This window comes from Phoenix dactylifera, unplaced genomic scaffold (assembly GCF_009389715.1).
Source record: "Phoenix dactylifera cultivar Barhee BC4 unplaced genomic scaffold, palm_55x_up_171113_PBpolish2nd_filt_p 001672F, whole genome shotgun sequence".
Classification (NCBI taxonomy): Eukaryota; Viridiplantae; Streptophyta; class Magnoliopsida; order Arecales; family Arecaceae; genus Phoenix; species Phoenix dactylifera.
This window is the reverse complement of record NW_024068971.1, coordinates 14,896-30,678: the sequence shown is the minus strand read 5'-3', so window position 1 is coordinate 30,678 and position 15,783 is coordinate 14,896. Positions and strand designations below refer to the sequence as shown.

The following is a 15,783-nucleotide window of genomic DNA, read 5'->3' as shown; positions in this document are numbered from 1 at the left end:
ATATAAGAAAAAATAAAATAGTGTAATAGGATAGTATGCATAAAATAAAAAACTTTCGATTTTTCTAGAGAAGAAGTTATAAACCCGCTTGGATCGGACTCTTAGAAGTCGTTTTCTTATCCGAATCCATCCAAAAATCAGAGCTCGGTTGAAATAGATCTTCCTGTGTGCCACACGTCAAACTGTAATTGGACTCCAAATTTAGCCTCGACAAGGATAGGCCTAGTCAGTGCCGTCCGGTCGAGGTTTGGAATCGGTGCGACAAAGTAAAAGGGTTAAAACTTAACGTTCTATTGATGGGACTTCGATTAGAAAAATAATGACCTGGGGTTCCAGTTCCATCGAATAAGGTGGTGGCTCTCGGAGAAATCCAACGAAGAGGAATGGATGATGAGAATCCCACCAACTTTTGCCGGCCACTAGCTCTTTCAGGTGCCACCAACCACCTTCGCATATTCTTTGAGGGAGATTAATGGGGTTGCAACTGATCACTCAAAATTTTATAGATTGAAAAAAAAAAAATAAATAATCAGCACATTTTAAAATTTACTTTTTTTTATTTTTTAAATACATTCATATTAAAAATGTATGAATCAATTAAAGATGATATTTTATTGGTGGAATGCATTGTTTGCATAAAATGGATAAGATAAAAAGTTTTGTCCAAATTGAGTTGGCAGTGGTACAACTTGGAGCTAAGGCCATCTAGTGGACAATGGAATACTTTGCTTTGAGGGTTTATGCCCATGTCACGTCCCATGAATAATCCATGAATAGCCTGGGCAAATTGTGATTTAGTGGCCTGAGAATCCATCATCCCTCATGGTTTATGGGTTTCAGAAGAACAATACGCTGTATTAGAATAATAGTAAATTCGGTCAATTTTTACTTAGTACATTTTAAGATCCACCCCTTGGCTCTCCATTTGAAGTTAAAATGCCATAGAAAATTTCCCATGTGCCTTTTTTAAAAAAAAATAAAAGATAAAAGTATGTAGGCAATTTATTGCTGAAAATTGGTATAACAAAATCATAGTAATAAAAGAATTCAGAAAAGTAATTCTATGATAAAATAAATTTAGCTAGCGAGCGTGCAGTGAAATTATGTTTTGTGTCAATGATAAGCTGAACATGGATTTAAGAGAGCCTTGGACCCTAGCTAATCGCATGAATCATCTTGTGCTGAGTGGTAGAAGAAACTTTTTGTGTGACCGAATTGATGCCTCTTAAGTATTATATATATATCTTCATAATTCGAATTAAAATACATTAGGTTTTTTTCTTGGATTATCATATTTGGTTGTTCTAACTTAAATTTTTAATTTTTGTTTTCATTTAAAGTTCTAGCAAGTTTTCTTCCTAGAACTCAACAATGATCGGATCCCATCTACTCACAACATTTCATAATGCTAGGTATATAATATCTGTCAAGCCTGCAAGTTTGGATATATCGCCATTGGAGTAGTTATGCATTAATTATTTTTTAAACTTACAAATATTTCTTTATGATTTATTTGCTGTCCATCATCTATTATTTTATCTTGTAGCCATAATATGCTCATAATAATTTTACCATAGTGATTATAATAATAAGAATAATTTCTTTATCAAATTTTATTTTTAATGTTTCATATAGTGACCATAAAATGATTGTATGATATGACATTTAAGTCACTTTATAATTGTTGAAAGAGAGAGGAACTTGCTATTGAATTCCATTTTCAGTTTTCATATAATTACCATAGAATTGTTCTGTGGTCATTATATAAAAATAAGAAATTTGAATTTTATTATTACAAATGAACTACAATAGATTATGTCATCAATTTCTTCTATTATTTTTTTATACAGTGGTAACAAGACATTTTTGTAGTCGTTAGCAGAAAATACAAAATTTTCTACCATCATTGTATGGAAATGCAAAATTTGGGTTTTAATATAATGAACAAACGAAAGAGGGGCCTTCCCAAAAATCCCAAATTTCATTTTCATTTAGTCACTTAAAATAGCTTTCTTGGAGACATGAAAATTTAGCATTATTATAATTAATAAGTTATAGGTTGACTTCTAATCGAATTTCATTTCTCATTTTTATATAATCAACAAACTAAAGAGTGACTTATCATCAAATTTATTTCTTGTGTTATATAATAACCATAGAATAATTTTATGGCCACTATTATGTAACTCAAAATTTTAGCTTTAAAATTGTCATCAAAATTTATTCCAAATGCTTCATACAGCGCCAATGGTATAGTTTTATCTTTAATGCAAGGAAATATAGAACTTGGGCCTTAGTATAATTACAAAAATTACAAACAAAATTGTCACTAAATTTTTATCTTCACTGTTTTATATAGTGGCCACAGAATGATTTTTGGTCACTATATGAAAATAATAAATTTAGAGCTTAATATAATAAACGAACTATAGAGAAACCTTCAATTAAATTTCAAGTCCCGTGTTTTATATATTTAATAATAATATAAAACACAAAATTTGAACCTTATGACAATCAATGAACTATAAAGAACATGTTAAATTTCACTTTCCATTTTTCATATAGTGATCACAAAATGGTTTTGTAGTCAAAACATAGAAATTGAACTTTAATACAGTTAGTAAACTATAGATGGGTATGTCATTAAATTTAAAGTTTCTCATTTTCATATAATGACCATAGAATAGTTATATAATTGGTATATGGAAGCATAAACTTTGTGCCTTATTATAAATAATAAACCACAAACGGAATTGTAATCATCCATGTCTATAGAAACATGAAAGTTGTACCCTAAAATAATTAATCAACTATAAAAGGGCCTACTATTAAATTTCATTTTCCACGTTTCACTAATATGCAGTATATCGAAACATAAAGTCTATATTTAATGTAATTAATGAACAAGACTTATGATGAAATTTTATTTTCCATCATATACTGTAATTATTGAATAGTTCTATGGTCACTATATAGAAACATTGAAATAGAATCTATATATGATCTATAAATAATTTTTATTTTCCTTGTAATTAATGAAAACTCTTTCAGTAATATATTATTAAAATTTCATATCTTGTATCATTAAATTATAATTAATTATAATTTTTGATTGGGTATTACTTTCATTGCTCATGAGAGGAGCAATATGAATGCAAGGGCCACTCCACCCATAGTTTCATATACTGACATAGCTGTGAACGTATGGTATAGCTTGCCATTGTGGTATCTAATTACAATGTCTCGTCCTCACTATATCCTATGTGACAACTCTTTAAATAATATATTAATGCAATTTTAATTTTTTAAAATTAAACTCTATATAATTTATTATAATTTTTGATCAATTTATTAATTTATTATTAACAGTGAAATTATTGATTGGATCAAATCATCAGCTCAGCACCAGTCCAACCACAATCATACACACAATACGGGGTGTATTATTTTTTTTCACTTCCATATGTGTTTATTTATGACGTTTTTTTTTCTTTTTAAAGATAAGGGAGGCGGGAAGGCCGGCCAAGGATCCGAGTCCAGCCCGTAAAATCTGTTGTTTTCCATGCATCTTATGTGGGCCCGTAGCTTCCGCAGGTGTTGAGTTTCTGTTTGCAGGAACGCTGTTTGGTGTGGACTCCTCCCAGATGATGAGCCGATAATAATGACAGACTCCGAACCTATCCGCTTCTTAACAATGTCGTAGTCATCAAGTGACAAGCATCATCCAAATATCCTCATAAATATCTCTAAGCGAGTACTCAATCTACCGTCGGATATGCAAATAACGGGATTGCCTCATACAATACCCTATGCGGACTTTTTTTTGTTGAGCGGCGCCGTTAGTTTTAAGCGAGCGGGCTGTCCGACCGATTGTTCTCGGGCTTTCTTCCCTTCTTTGGTCGGAGAGATGGCGGACGCGACGGCTGCGCCGGCTGCGCCGGCGAAGGAGGAGGCGGCGGAGGAGAAGACGGTGATGGTGGTGGGGATCGACGACAGTGAGCACAGCTACTACGCCCTGGAGTGGACCCTCGAGCACTTCTTCTCCCCCAAAGTTCGCGGCCCGAACCCGGCCTTTAGGCTCGTCATCGTCCACGCCAAGCCCTCCCCCTCCTCCGTCGTTTCCCTCGCCGGCCCTGGTACTCTTCATCGATCCTTAGTTTTTTCTAGGGGTTTGATGCTCGGGAGGTGGGGATTGTTCTTAATTTTTGGTAAAAATCGGTTCTTTTGGGTGCAGGTGCGGCGGACGTGCTGCCGTTTGTGGATGCGGATCTCCGGAAGAGCGCGGCGAGGATCGTGGAGAAGGCTAGGGAGGACTGCGTGGCCAAATCGGTATTTTTTTTTCTGGCCTATTTCTGGTTCTTTGATTTATCTTAGAATTTCGAGGCTTGAAGACAAATTAGACTGAATTAGGAACAGGGGAAGGGAATTTTTGTTTTATTTTTTGATGGTCATGTGCTCCTTTGATCAAGAATTGATTGTAGTTCTCGTGTAAAAAAGAGCAAGTTCTACGTATGGATGATTTTATTTCCCTGTGGAATTATGTGGATCGCCGACGAATAAAATTTATTCTTGAAATGTAACATCTCTCAACATGATTAAAATATTAACAAATTGACAACTTGATGTTGTATGTTTGCGGTAACATATCTTTCAGACTTGAAGTTTTTGTTCATATGCCTGCATCAATGAATGATGTGTTGACAATTTGCTTTCATGCATCTATTATAAACTTCTCAGTTATCACACTATATCAGTAATTTTTCTGATTTGTCCAAGCCATTTGCTAATTTTTTTTTTAGTTTTATTGACTAATGAATAAATAATACACACACTTCATGTTCTTGTCCTGGAATAATATATTTTCCTGGAATATTTAGTTTCCTGTTTAGAAAGAATGCTCTAACATCTATTTGTCACATGTTCAGATTATAGTCTTGAGTATTTAGCTACTGGCACCCAAATTGTGGTGATTTTGATCAAGATTTTGCCTGAACTTCCTGAGCTAAAATCCAGTATGCAAGAGTTCGAAGCAGGGAGTATGACAAAATCAGTCCCTCCAGATGCATGTATAATACCACACATTGTGATCTCCACTTCTTGCCTTGTGAAATAAGATGGAGAAGTTGGAGAAAGTTTGCTATGGAAAGAGGCTCTTAAATTCTATACACTTGTTATTTCCTATATAAGGAAGCTCTTTGATTCTCCTAAGACATTGGTTAACAGCCTTGCTCCCTTTTTCTCTGAGTCCTTTCACCTTCCCTTCTTAATCATTTCACTTTCTTGCATTCTTCGCTCTTTCTCGCTCTTTTTCGTATTTTGTACATTTCATTCTCTTTACCAAGTGTTTAGGACCTAATCGTTTCTAAAAACAAAAGCAAAATGGAAGTAGAAAACCTTATTCATTGTCCATGAACTAGAGGTTGGTAGTGTTATCTACTGAAGCATCACGGGTTCTTCATCGTCTTTGTCTTTGTAACATACTTTCTTTTTCTAAAGTGAAATACCATTCATCTTAGTCTTGGTGGGCATGACACTGATGTATAAGTTGGCTTTGGATTATTGTCGCCACATGAAGCCCAAGCTAATCCACAAGGATCCAATTCAACCCAAACTTAGCGCGGCTTTAATTGGCTTTGGTACAAAACAGCACATGTACATGCATTTTATTACTATTTCTACATTGACTTATGTATGAAAGTTAGTAAGTGCTAGTTCATGTTCATCATGGGCTATCGTGGTGTATGCTTGTTCACTTCCATAAAGAACGCCCGAGAAAAAAAGGTTAAACAGGCCACCAAAGTTAGAGATAAAACATAATGGTTGTCAACTGCATGTGACACTGGATAGCAATAAAATATACGAAGTATTCAGAGAATAAAGTCCAATATTTGCTTTCTTGTGTCTGCAGCTAAAATGTGAAGGTCCAAATAATACAACTAAGGTGGTTGTAGACCTTTGTCTTCAAGAACATAAAATCATTTCTTGGGAAATCTAGGAGTTTATGTTAACTTTCTTGAATTGAAATGAAATGAGCCGATGTCTATTTTTCTAGCTTTAATTTCTTCCTTTTTATATGTCCTGACTGCAGGTGAGCGCACTGTTTGAAGTGGTGGAAGGAGATGCAAGGAATGTTCTCTGTGAGGCAGTAGAAAAGCATCATGCTGATATGTTGGTTGTGGGCAACCATGGGTATGGAGCAATAAAAAGGTAGGATTTTCTCACTTAATACTGGTTTATAGATTTTGTGGGAAGTTCAAGAAATGTCACATATATGGAGCACTTGTCACTGTCAATTAGATGTTCATGATGGATCCTGGCAGTATCATGAAATCTTTCATGTGTCATATGACTATTATGATCGATAGCTGTTATGGAATTCTTGAGCTCTATATATATTATGACACTAATAGCTGCATTCTGTTATGGGATATATTCTAACATTAAAAATTTTTGATAACAGCATTTCTTTGAACTCTTCTCAAAGTGTTACACTGTGATTGGCTGATTAGAAAACTCAATAACAGAAATTCTAAGGTAGTTTTAACTTCTCAGTACTATAGTATTAGGACTAACTTGATTATCATGGATCTTCTAAACCTAAAAGTTCTTAAATCAATGTGGTAGTTTTGATCATTTCTACAAATGTTTGGCTGATGTCCAAGGGCATCAAGTCAGATGTTAAGGTAGTTAGGTTAAGAAGCAGACTGTTCATGATTTCTAGTTGCTGTGGTAGAGTTTCAAATAATGGTGGAGTTCATGGTCCTTAAAAGAAATATATGGGGAAAGCGTGGCAAGTGGAAAGGAGACTAGATATTGTTCAATTATTTCTCCAATTGATGGTCAAGATATCTGCTTTAAATTTTCTTTACAATTCCTTTCCTTTCATTATGATTATTATGAGATGGATGGATGTCAATCTTGCTTGGGCATCTTATCATTTAGTTGTCTTTGCACTAGTAGTTAATTACATCACCTAAGAAGCAAAGAGTTATTTTGACATTTCGAAAGGCGGCTTGGGGTGGTTAAAGATTCGCAGCTATCTGGCCATCCACGACAAATCATGGGGGAACTTGTTATTTGTAATCCCATGTTACTTGGCAGGAACAGTGAACAACTTTATGGCAATGCCAATGACATATCAACGTGGGCATAACTTGTGTAACGGGAAAATTTATGGTAAGTACTTATTTGAGACTACTGGGCAAATTCTCTATTACAGAACTCCAATATGAATTGCAAATTGACATTACAGAACTCCAATATGAATGTGAGCATTTTTTTGATTATTTAATGCAAGTGTGATGTCTAAGGACGCCCAAGTCAGCTTGCTTTCAGCAGTATATTGTGTCTCAAGTTTTCCATGTTTCCCATAGAAGTGGATGCATGTGTTGTAGAGGTTTCCAGTTTCTTGCCTCCTTTTGTCTGCAACCTTTGCTGCATTGTGTCGTCTGCTTGTGTCCTTGCCGTTGCCCCCACACTCTGAATATACAGCATTTCTGGTATTACTGCTGTTATTTTCCATAGAATTTTCTTGTCTCCAAGGCATGTGCTAGTCATCTAGAACACAAGGTACATTTCTATTCATACATCTACCTGAAGATCTTTAGCTATGGTTTTATCTATCTTTTTATTCTCTTGTATATCATATCGTGGTGTCTTTTGGCCAGCAATCTTTGTTGGTTCTCATTTTCATTTCCATGTACGTTAATGTGTTCTCGCTCTAGTGATTTTTAAACCTTTATCCTAAGACTTCTTGCAAATTTATTAATATATAACTATGACCTTTTCATCAACCAACACCTATGTCATTTACGACTCTGACATACTGTGGTACCTCTAGATGTTAGTAAGAAGTTACTGTCATAATCGTGTAAAGAGATACAAACGTAGAAATGGTAAAAACTCTACATAAGCCAGGGCAAGGAGGCTTTCAACTATTAGCATGGAACCCAAGGCCCTGGTATGGGAAATTTTTATCTTGCTGGTTAATTTTAGATCAGTCCTTGTATGTGACAACCTTCAAGAACTGAGGGTAGTGATACCTTAACATACTTCAATAAGTATAAAATTTGAAATTTTGATTTGAGAGTTAAAAAATAAATTGTTAGTTGCTTTAAACTGCTTTCAACTGCAAATGACAAAGCCGATCATGTTTGCCTGTTTTAAATATGTGATATCCAGTTATGGCTTCAGTATATAACTTGGTAGGGAAGTTGTAACTGTCGTTTTCTGATAGCAAAACATGAAAGAAATGAACTTATAAGCTTCTCACTTTTCTTTGATACAAGTAATCAATCATGGGCCTATCTCAACAAAATATAAGGATCTGCGGTAGATCAAGTAGTCATAATAGAAAATTATTCCTCGAATGGGGAAACCAAGAGGAAACATAGTAGAGAAAGTGCTACACCATTCTTTTTAATGTCTTGTGATGTGTCTAACATTGGATTCCCTCTGAACTTTGCAGGGCAGTTTTGGGTAGTGTGAGTGATTACTGTGCTCATCATGCTCACTGCACCGTGATGATAGTGAAGAAACCCAAGTCAAAGCAAAAGTGATTTAGCCGACAAGCTGGCGATGCAGTCTCCATCACCGTGTATCCAATAAAATTCCTACGTATTAGCAAGTTACACATGCGCGACCTATGCATTATATATCTGATGCTTCTGCGATGCTCTTTATATATGTAGCACTGTTTGTGAGTTGAATCAAGTTCATCATTTTATCCCTTCTTAAATTTTCTTTTCACTTGGACATTGTACTTGTTGTTAGTGAACTTTGGTGCTTGCTATGCGAGAAAACTGGGTGTTTGTTCCTCCCAATGTTTGGAAAAAGGTGACTAGGTGGGATGCATGAAAGAGGAGCTCCCCACCATTCTTGCGTGTTCATCATAGGTGACATGGTACAGCTTACGCTCAAATTTAGCCTTTTGTTAAGCCAAACAATAAGCAGAGCAATTTGTATGCCAAGAAAAAACAGCACAATCTGACCTGATAATCTTATGAAATCCACACATCGGATTTTGTTTGTTTAATGGAAGACTAGCCAATAACTGTGTTCCGTCCTTTCGTACTTCTGCGTGTGAATCACCATTCGCCTTGGTCTGATCTGTATCCATGTTTTCCTGTGCAAATAAAGAAACTGGTCTGGTACTGGGTGGAATGGAACACAATATTTGATATTAAAAAACTAATCAAATCCTTCTTTAACACGAGGTTTAACCAAGGATCCATTTGTTACTGGAACTGATTTCAGGGCATGTTGGTTGGAGAGAGACCGGCCTTAGAATTGAAATGGAATGAGTTGGTTGGAGAGAGACCGGCCTTAGAATTGAAATGGAATGAGTACGTAACTTTTATTCTAGCTATTTGGTTGGAAGAAATTTTTATTTTCATTCTAATTTTAGCATAAAAATATTCTAATTCTCCAAAATTCCATCCAAAATCCAACTCTCTTTTGAGATTCCAAACTAAACATGTTGAATATTTTAAGTAAAATATCTTGAACTCTTGACGGTGTAAAGATTGCACCAATGTAACAATGTGCTGGACTCAAAACTGGTCCGAGTTTAAGAAATATAACCCTACTTTGTTGTTGATAGATGATAAATCCAATTAGAATTGGGGGGTCCCTCTCATTAGGCCAGCAAGGAATACACTGGATTAATAGAAACAGTGACATAAAACACATCGGAGCATCAAAGATTTTGAGCGCCTGATTACTGAATTCATTTACAGCGAGTCCAGTAGACAACTAGACATTGATACATGATGCTTGTACATGATCATATACTTTCAACAAGCCAAACATTAACTGCAAATCTCCAATTAACGTCATGTTTCAGACATGAGACACAAGACCAGAGTCCACTTGTAATATGTTCAATCTATGCAATTGGGCAAAATAATTCAGAGATGAAGCATAAATATCACCAAAGATCAACTAAGTATTCCAAAGCAAAATCCAAATTCTCAAGCACATTAAAAGAAGAGGCATTGCTTCTTAAGTCCCCCAGGTACATGACAAATAAGCTGAAGTAGCAGCATATCCCCATCTGGAGAAGTGGTATATTTTAGCACTTGATCTCCTTCAACCCATAGGCAAAATATAAGAATGTTGGATCGGTTGCACCATCTTTGTAGTACGCAAAGACCAAGCTGCCATCATCATGCATGCTCTCACCTACGAAACTGCCAAAATAACGGTTCTTGTGAGTGGAAAGTGAAATGAACACAATATACTAAGCTAAGCTACATTCCACAATATAGAATATCAAGAAGGACCAACTATTCATTCACATATAGATATAGGTAGACAATTAATCAAAGTTTTGTAGCATTTGCAGATGAAGAAACCCAAGGGCGAGGGCATTAAACTTTTGCAAGTCGCCTATCAAGTGAGAAGTGATGATACCTAGAGGAGATGCATATAATAAATCTATATGAAAATTTGAGATTTCCAACCAAAATTTACCAGGGCCAATGCATACACCTTTCTGAGTCACCTATCTGGTTACAATACATTGGGTAATTTTATTTTTCACCATCATAAATACAAAGCAGTAACGAAACCTAGTTTCAGTTCACAACAAAAAAATAACATATGTTATCCATGCAGAATTAAACTAGATAACTAATTGAACCACCAAAAGAAGAAAAATTATGGCTTTGTAGTGTTCCAAGTTTAGTAGTAATAACATAGCTCATAACTACTAATAAAAATTATTAATAGATCTTCATATGTGATATATGAATAAATTCTTAAAAATTTCCCAACGCTTGTTCATTAAAACACTTACAATTGCAGGTCACTAAGCTTTGAAAGTACAAACTTGGTGGCTCCCTCAATGTGTTTCTTAAATAGCTCCTGTTTCTCGGCATCCAACTTAGGAGTCAAATTTTTGATATACCGCTTCATGAAGGTCACAAATTGTTTCTTATCAAATGCTGGTTGCTCCTACAAAATTGAAGAAACAACACAACAGCAAAGCAAACATTATATATCTGTTATACATATATCAAGACTTTAACTAAACAAATAATGTTAATCAAGAAGAGTACTGACCTGAAGACGAAAGGTATCCACAATATCAACCACCTTAACAGCCTGGTCATCAACTCCTTCATCGTCACCACCACCTTCGGCAGAAGGGTTTGCACCAATGTCCACATCAACTGCTCCTTGAACAACCCACTGCCAAACAATGCCAGATCAATTTTATTTCTAGGTTATAAGACAAGGACAGTTTTCAACTTTAGAATTTTCATATGTGATATTAAAATTCCTTCTTTCTCAAATATGATATTGGAACTTCTTCAACAGAATGGGAGGATCTGGAACAATTTAGATGCTGCCTTAACTATGCATACAGGAAAACTTTATCCTACAAATAGCACCCAGCCACATAGAGGCCATTACAATAAAAACCCATGAATCACATGCAAGCACAACATATAATGCAAAATCGCAGAGTATTCATGCACACGAATACCCACACAAGGAAAAAGAACATGGGACAAACAATTAAATTTCACAATATCGATAAATAGAAAACTTAAAAAGGTGAGTGGATAGCAAATATTACTGACCTTTCCTTCAACTTCCCACAGCATACCATTCTCTATTTCCTGGTATGGAAATGAGTCCGACAAAAGCTCATCTCCTGAATTGCATTAAACACAAAATTTTGTCCATTAACATGTGACATGGAGATCAAGACTGGGGAACATGATCTTCAAAGCACAAACATGGTAGCAAGAATCAATGAAACTAATATACTATAATTTAATGAACATATTAAAGTAATTTTACATAGGCTATGCCCCATAATATACCCGACCAGTATCCCTAGCACAGGCTTTAGACAGAAAACGCCAAGAACAAATCTTAAACTATTCATTTATCTATAGGGATTCTTCTATAAAAAAAATTGCAAAGTGTCTTGATGAACAACAATTAATGTGAATTACTGAGACATGACTATAACAGTTGGATGACAAAAAGAGAAACATTCTGCTGATACTAGAGCTAAGAAGTCAAAGTTTAAGAATCAATGGAGCCTTGAAGATCAAGGAAAAGCTCAAGGTCATATACATTACCCTTCCTAACCAGTAAATCAACATTGAGGTGCAGCAGTAACTGGAAAGTGCTGCTTTTTATCTTTTTTTGAAAGTTCATGAGCTATACAAGTCCGAGATCAGTAGGCATGTGAAACAGCAGCGGAAAAGGTGCAGGTGATTTAACTATGCAGTTGCCTTGAACACCAGACTACAAAAGAAGGGCTTCACAAATTAAAATGAAGTACAACCATAGGATTCTGACATCCTACTTCTACAATGTCCTGCCCGCTAATGCTGCCATATATGTTGAACCCATTTATTTGCCCTTCGTGTTACCAGATATGTTTGACGATATTTGCATTTGCATTTTATCTTAGCCTCTTTCCTTTGTACCAAAGGCATCCATATATGAACATTAAGCATGTTGATATTTCTTTGGCTCGACTCAAATAAGTGGCATGCTTAATTTACTTGCACACATAGATGGAAATCATTTGAGGGTCATGCTGAAACTCAGAAAGGATTAGACAAAGAAACCAGGAATATTGAGGAACACACAAGACAGAGATGAAGATTATTTGGATGCATCCACATTTAGACCTTACCTAAATAGAAATTCAGCCTTTTGTAAAGAAAGATTTATAATTTATCATGAATCAAAATGTTCTACTAACAGCAATCAGCTAAACCACGTCATTTGTGTAGCTGATAGAATATTACTGATGATGATTTCATATTAGGGACTTGTTCATCCCTAAAGGCATAAAGAAAAGCCAAAGGGGCAGACATGAAGTCCCAGAGTCAATATTGTCACTTTGCTATTATGAACTAATAACTCTGCCAAACTGAAAAACCAAACAAAATAAAACAATAAAATAGTTTGCTGCAATGAATGCTTCTATAAATGCAAACATCGGTGCCTCCAGGTCCAACATGCAAAAATGCAAGTGAAATTGCTCTTTCAAATTACCATAGATAAAAATACCACATCTTCTTAAAAAAAAGTCCATAAAGTGATAGTGCGCAAAACTGTGCATCAATGAAGCAAGCATTCTCAAATAAGAACATAAGTTAGCAAATCAAATCTAGAATCCCTTACACCAGCATTAGCGAATCAAATCTAGAATCCCTTACACCAGCATGCCTCATACGAGGCAAAAAAAAAAATCTCTCCAATATGTAATCAAGATCCACATGCAACATGAGTCGTGATGGTCAAGTGCAAAGTAAAAATTGGCTTGCTGGGAACAACACAATCCCATCATACCAAATATCGTTTATTCTAGTACTCTAATATTCTACCTCATCAACAAATCTAAATTTCAAACAAGAGACCACCATTTGCAGATATTAAAAAAATTATTTCCAAGAAATCCGCCTCTAGTTGAGATAAACTGATCTCTCCAAGTTGGGTTCCCATGACTCCAAGCAAGCATCTACAAATTTCTTCTTCATTATTATTGTAGATCCACTATAATGTGAAATACAGAATTGTCTTTTCGCACTATAATCTCATGACCCTCTAAGTTTATTTTCACTCACTATCTTTTATCATCTTTAAGGATTAAAGAGTATGATTTTGCTTCTTTAGTCAATAGATCAATTTTCAGTCTCATAGAAAAAAGTATCTTATTTCAAACATGCATTATAATAGCTAGTTAAAGCAAATAAGAAATCCTGGTTGAAAGAATTTAGACTACAATGCCCTAATCACTTAATACCAACTTCACCTATTGTCCATATAAGCATGGGTTCTTCACATGCCTTATTTTGTGATGTATCAGCTGTTTAGTTTAACTGGGAAAAAAACTAGCAGTGGTCAGTGTTTGAGAAAACAGGAGACAAGGATACTTATGGACATTGGAAGAATGAAGATAATCAAACGAGTTAGCATTCATTTTCCTAATAAAGTTAAAATACTGTTAATATCCCTTTATGTCTGGTGATGGCACTCCAGGATGGCACTGCCTATTTTTGTTGACAGAGCATCATTCCACACCTTTGCAATGTCACTCTAAAAAAATCATCAAAGGCATCTAGATGGCAAGGTAAGCTATATGAAGGTAATTAGCTGAAGCACTAAATCTCCAACTCAGATGGTGCGAGTGGCCAAATCATGATTTGCACAAAGATGAAATATCCATTAATATGGGATCAGAAGTATATCTCAAGGTCACCATTTTCCACCTTGTTCTCTCATTGCACTACTACTCTTCCTTCCCCCTCTCAATTCTATCCATCTTGACAAGAGCTACTTTTTAAATTGGAGGAACAGATACTCTCATAAAGATAAGGGTTTCAGCATTTTTTTGCTAATATCTACTCCATCCTTCCCTTCTGCCCCATTTCAGCTCCACCTTAATCAGAAAAGGAAAACATAAATAAGCTCCTAGCTGCATGAACATCACATAGTCATCCGAAAAATTATACTCTTTTAGCAAGTTCTATTCATTTTAAGAGAAAGCCAATATTATAATGCCTAATAAAAATCAAATCCACATACATCGGCGGCGGCGGCGGCAACAACAGCTCAAAGTATGAATAGATTTTAAATATAAGAAATCCTTCTACCAATGACAACACACAGCATGACTCTATAACACCACCAAGCTGAAAATTTTCCTTCAATCAATGAACTAAAATAGCAAGCAAGCAAGCAAACATCCCAATCATTAGTCATATACCATCTAAAATAACCCAAGGAAACAGATTAAAACCAGAAACTATAAAATAAGAGACAATCAGACAACCAAACAAGGAACTACATATAATCGCACTAAAATCGGAGATTTACAACAGAATATATGAAAAGAACGAGCACAGATTAACTAATAAAACGCTTTGATTTTGTACTCTACAGCCTCCAGGATCGCATCTTTCCCTCGGATCCAGAGCTTAAACGACTAAGAGAACATACGGATCGGCAAACTACCTGTGAGAAGATCCTGGTAGACGAGCATGGTTCCTCCAATGAACAATCCCTAACCCTAGGCGACAAAAAGATGAAGAGCCGGGGAAGGGCAAAGGAGGCGCGAGCTGAGAGGGAAGAAGTAATGGCCGACAAGGATTATATAGGCGAGTGTTTGGGTGCGCCGTAGGGTTTCGCTGCGTCGGAGAGCACAGGTGCTTTAGTTTAACACTAACTCTTTCAAGGACCGTCCGATCAGTGAAATTAAGTGTGATGTGATCTTTCCGTAGATGCTCGCACTGTAAAACGTGCAAGCCAGGCTGGCAAATTCTTATCGGATTCTTATAATTGAATAGGTGAGGTTCCAGCTTGACATAGGGATGTGGGCAGAGATGACGAGGCCAATCATACCCCAATAATTCTATATGACAATAATTTTAAATTATTTTGACTTCTAAAATTGTTTTTAATTTAATAATTTTAAGCTGATTCAAAAAAAAATAGGGGAAATTAATCACCGGTACATTTATTGACCGGTCTTTAACGTTTAATCCCTGTTGACTGGTTGTTTAACGATCAGTCCAGCCATATTTCAATACTTTATTATGAGACGAAAACGCCCCCTAAGAATATTAAAATGCCCCTGCCCCTTTTGATCTCCCATTCCCAAAAGAAGAAGAAGAAACAGGGGCAGCCGCCACCGACCACGGCCCGTCCCCGCCCGAGCTCCCTCCCGCGGTCGCCACCGGCGCCGTCTCGCTCCCTACCGAGCCCCATCCCGCGGCCCCGCCACCTTCCGTGCCCCTTCCCTTCCTA

The 15,783-nt window shown here is 35.9% G+C and overlaps 2 protein-coding genes across 2 annotated transcripts; one reads left to right on the top strand and one right to left on the bottom strand.

Annotated features, from left to right (window-relative positions):
- The first annotated feature begins 3,862 nt into the window (after window positions 1-3,862).
- Window positions 3,863-8,816, top strand: LOC103715297 (universal stress protein PHOS34-like). The gene is made up of 4 exons (XM_008802882.4): window positions 3,863-4,136; window positions 4,235-4,329; window positions 6,089-6,207; window positions 8,468-8,816. The coding sequence occupies exons 1-4, from the start codon at window positions 3,908-3,910 to the stop codon at window positions 8,556-8,558; spliced, it is 534 nt and encodes a 177-aa protein (XP_008801104.2). The 5' UTR covers window positions 3,863-3,907; the 3' UTR covers window positions 8,559-8,816.
- A 973-nt stretch (window positions 8,817-9,789) lies between these two features.
- On the bottom strand, window positions 9,790-15,146 carry LOC120108956 (translationally-controlled tumor protein homolog). The gene is made up of 5 exons (XM_039122687.1): window positions 14,992-15,146; window positions 11,589-11,662; window positions 11,065-11,193; window positions 10,799-10,956; window positions 9,790-10,190 (listed from the first exon to the last, which is right to left on the bottom strand). The coding sequence occupies exons 1-5, from the start codon at window positions 15,017-15,019 to the stop codon at window positions 10,073-10,075; spliced, it is 507 nt and encodes a 168-aa protein (XP_038978615.1). The 5' UTR covers window positions 15,020-15,146; the 3' UTR covers window positions 9,790-10,072.
- Between the last annotated feature and the right edge of the window lie 637 nt (window positions 15,147-15,783).

Excerpts from the sequence above, each read along its gene's own strand:
- LOC103715297 (XM_008802882.4), top strand. The coding sequence starts at position 3,908 with ATGGCGGACGCGACGGCTGCGCCGGCTGCGCCGGCGAAGGAGGAGGCG. Across the intron at positions 4,137-4,234 it reads CGTTTCCCTCGCCGGCCCTG|GTGCGGCGGACGTGCTGCCG; the intron begins GTACTCTTCATC and ends TTTTGGGTGCAG. Across the intron at positions 4,330-6,088 it reads AGGACTGCGTGGCCAAATCG|GTGAGCGCACTGTTTGAAGT; the intron begins GTATTTTTTTTT and ends TCCTGACTGCAG.
- LOC120108956 (XM_039122687.1), bottom strand. The coding sequence starts at position 15,019 with ATGCTCGTCTACCAGGATCTTCTCACAG. Across the intron at positions 11,663-14,991 it reads CTACCAGGATCTTCTCACAG|GAGATGAGCTTTTGTCGGAC; the intron begins GTAGTTTGCCGA and ends AATGCAATTCAG. Across the intron at positions 10,957-11,064 it reads TGGATACCTTTCGTCTTCAG|GAGCAACCAGCATTTGATAA; the intron begins GTCAGTACTCTT and ends TCAATTTTGTAG.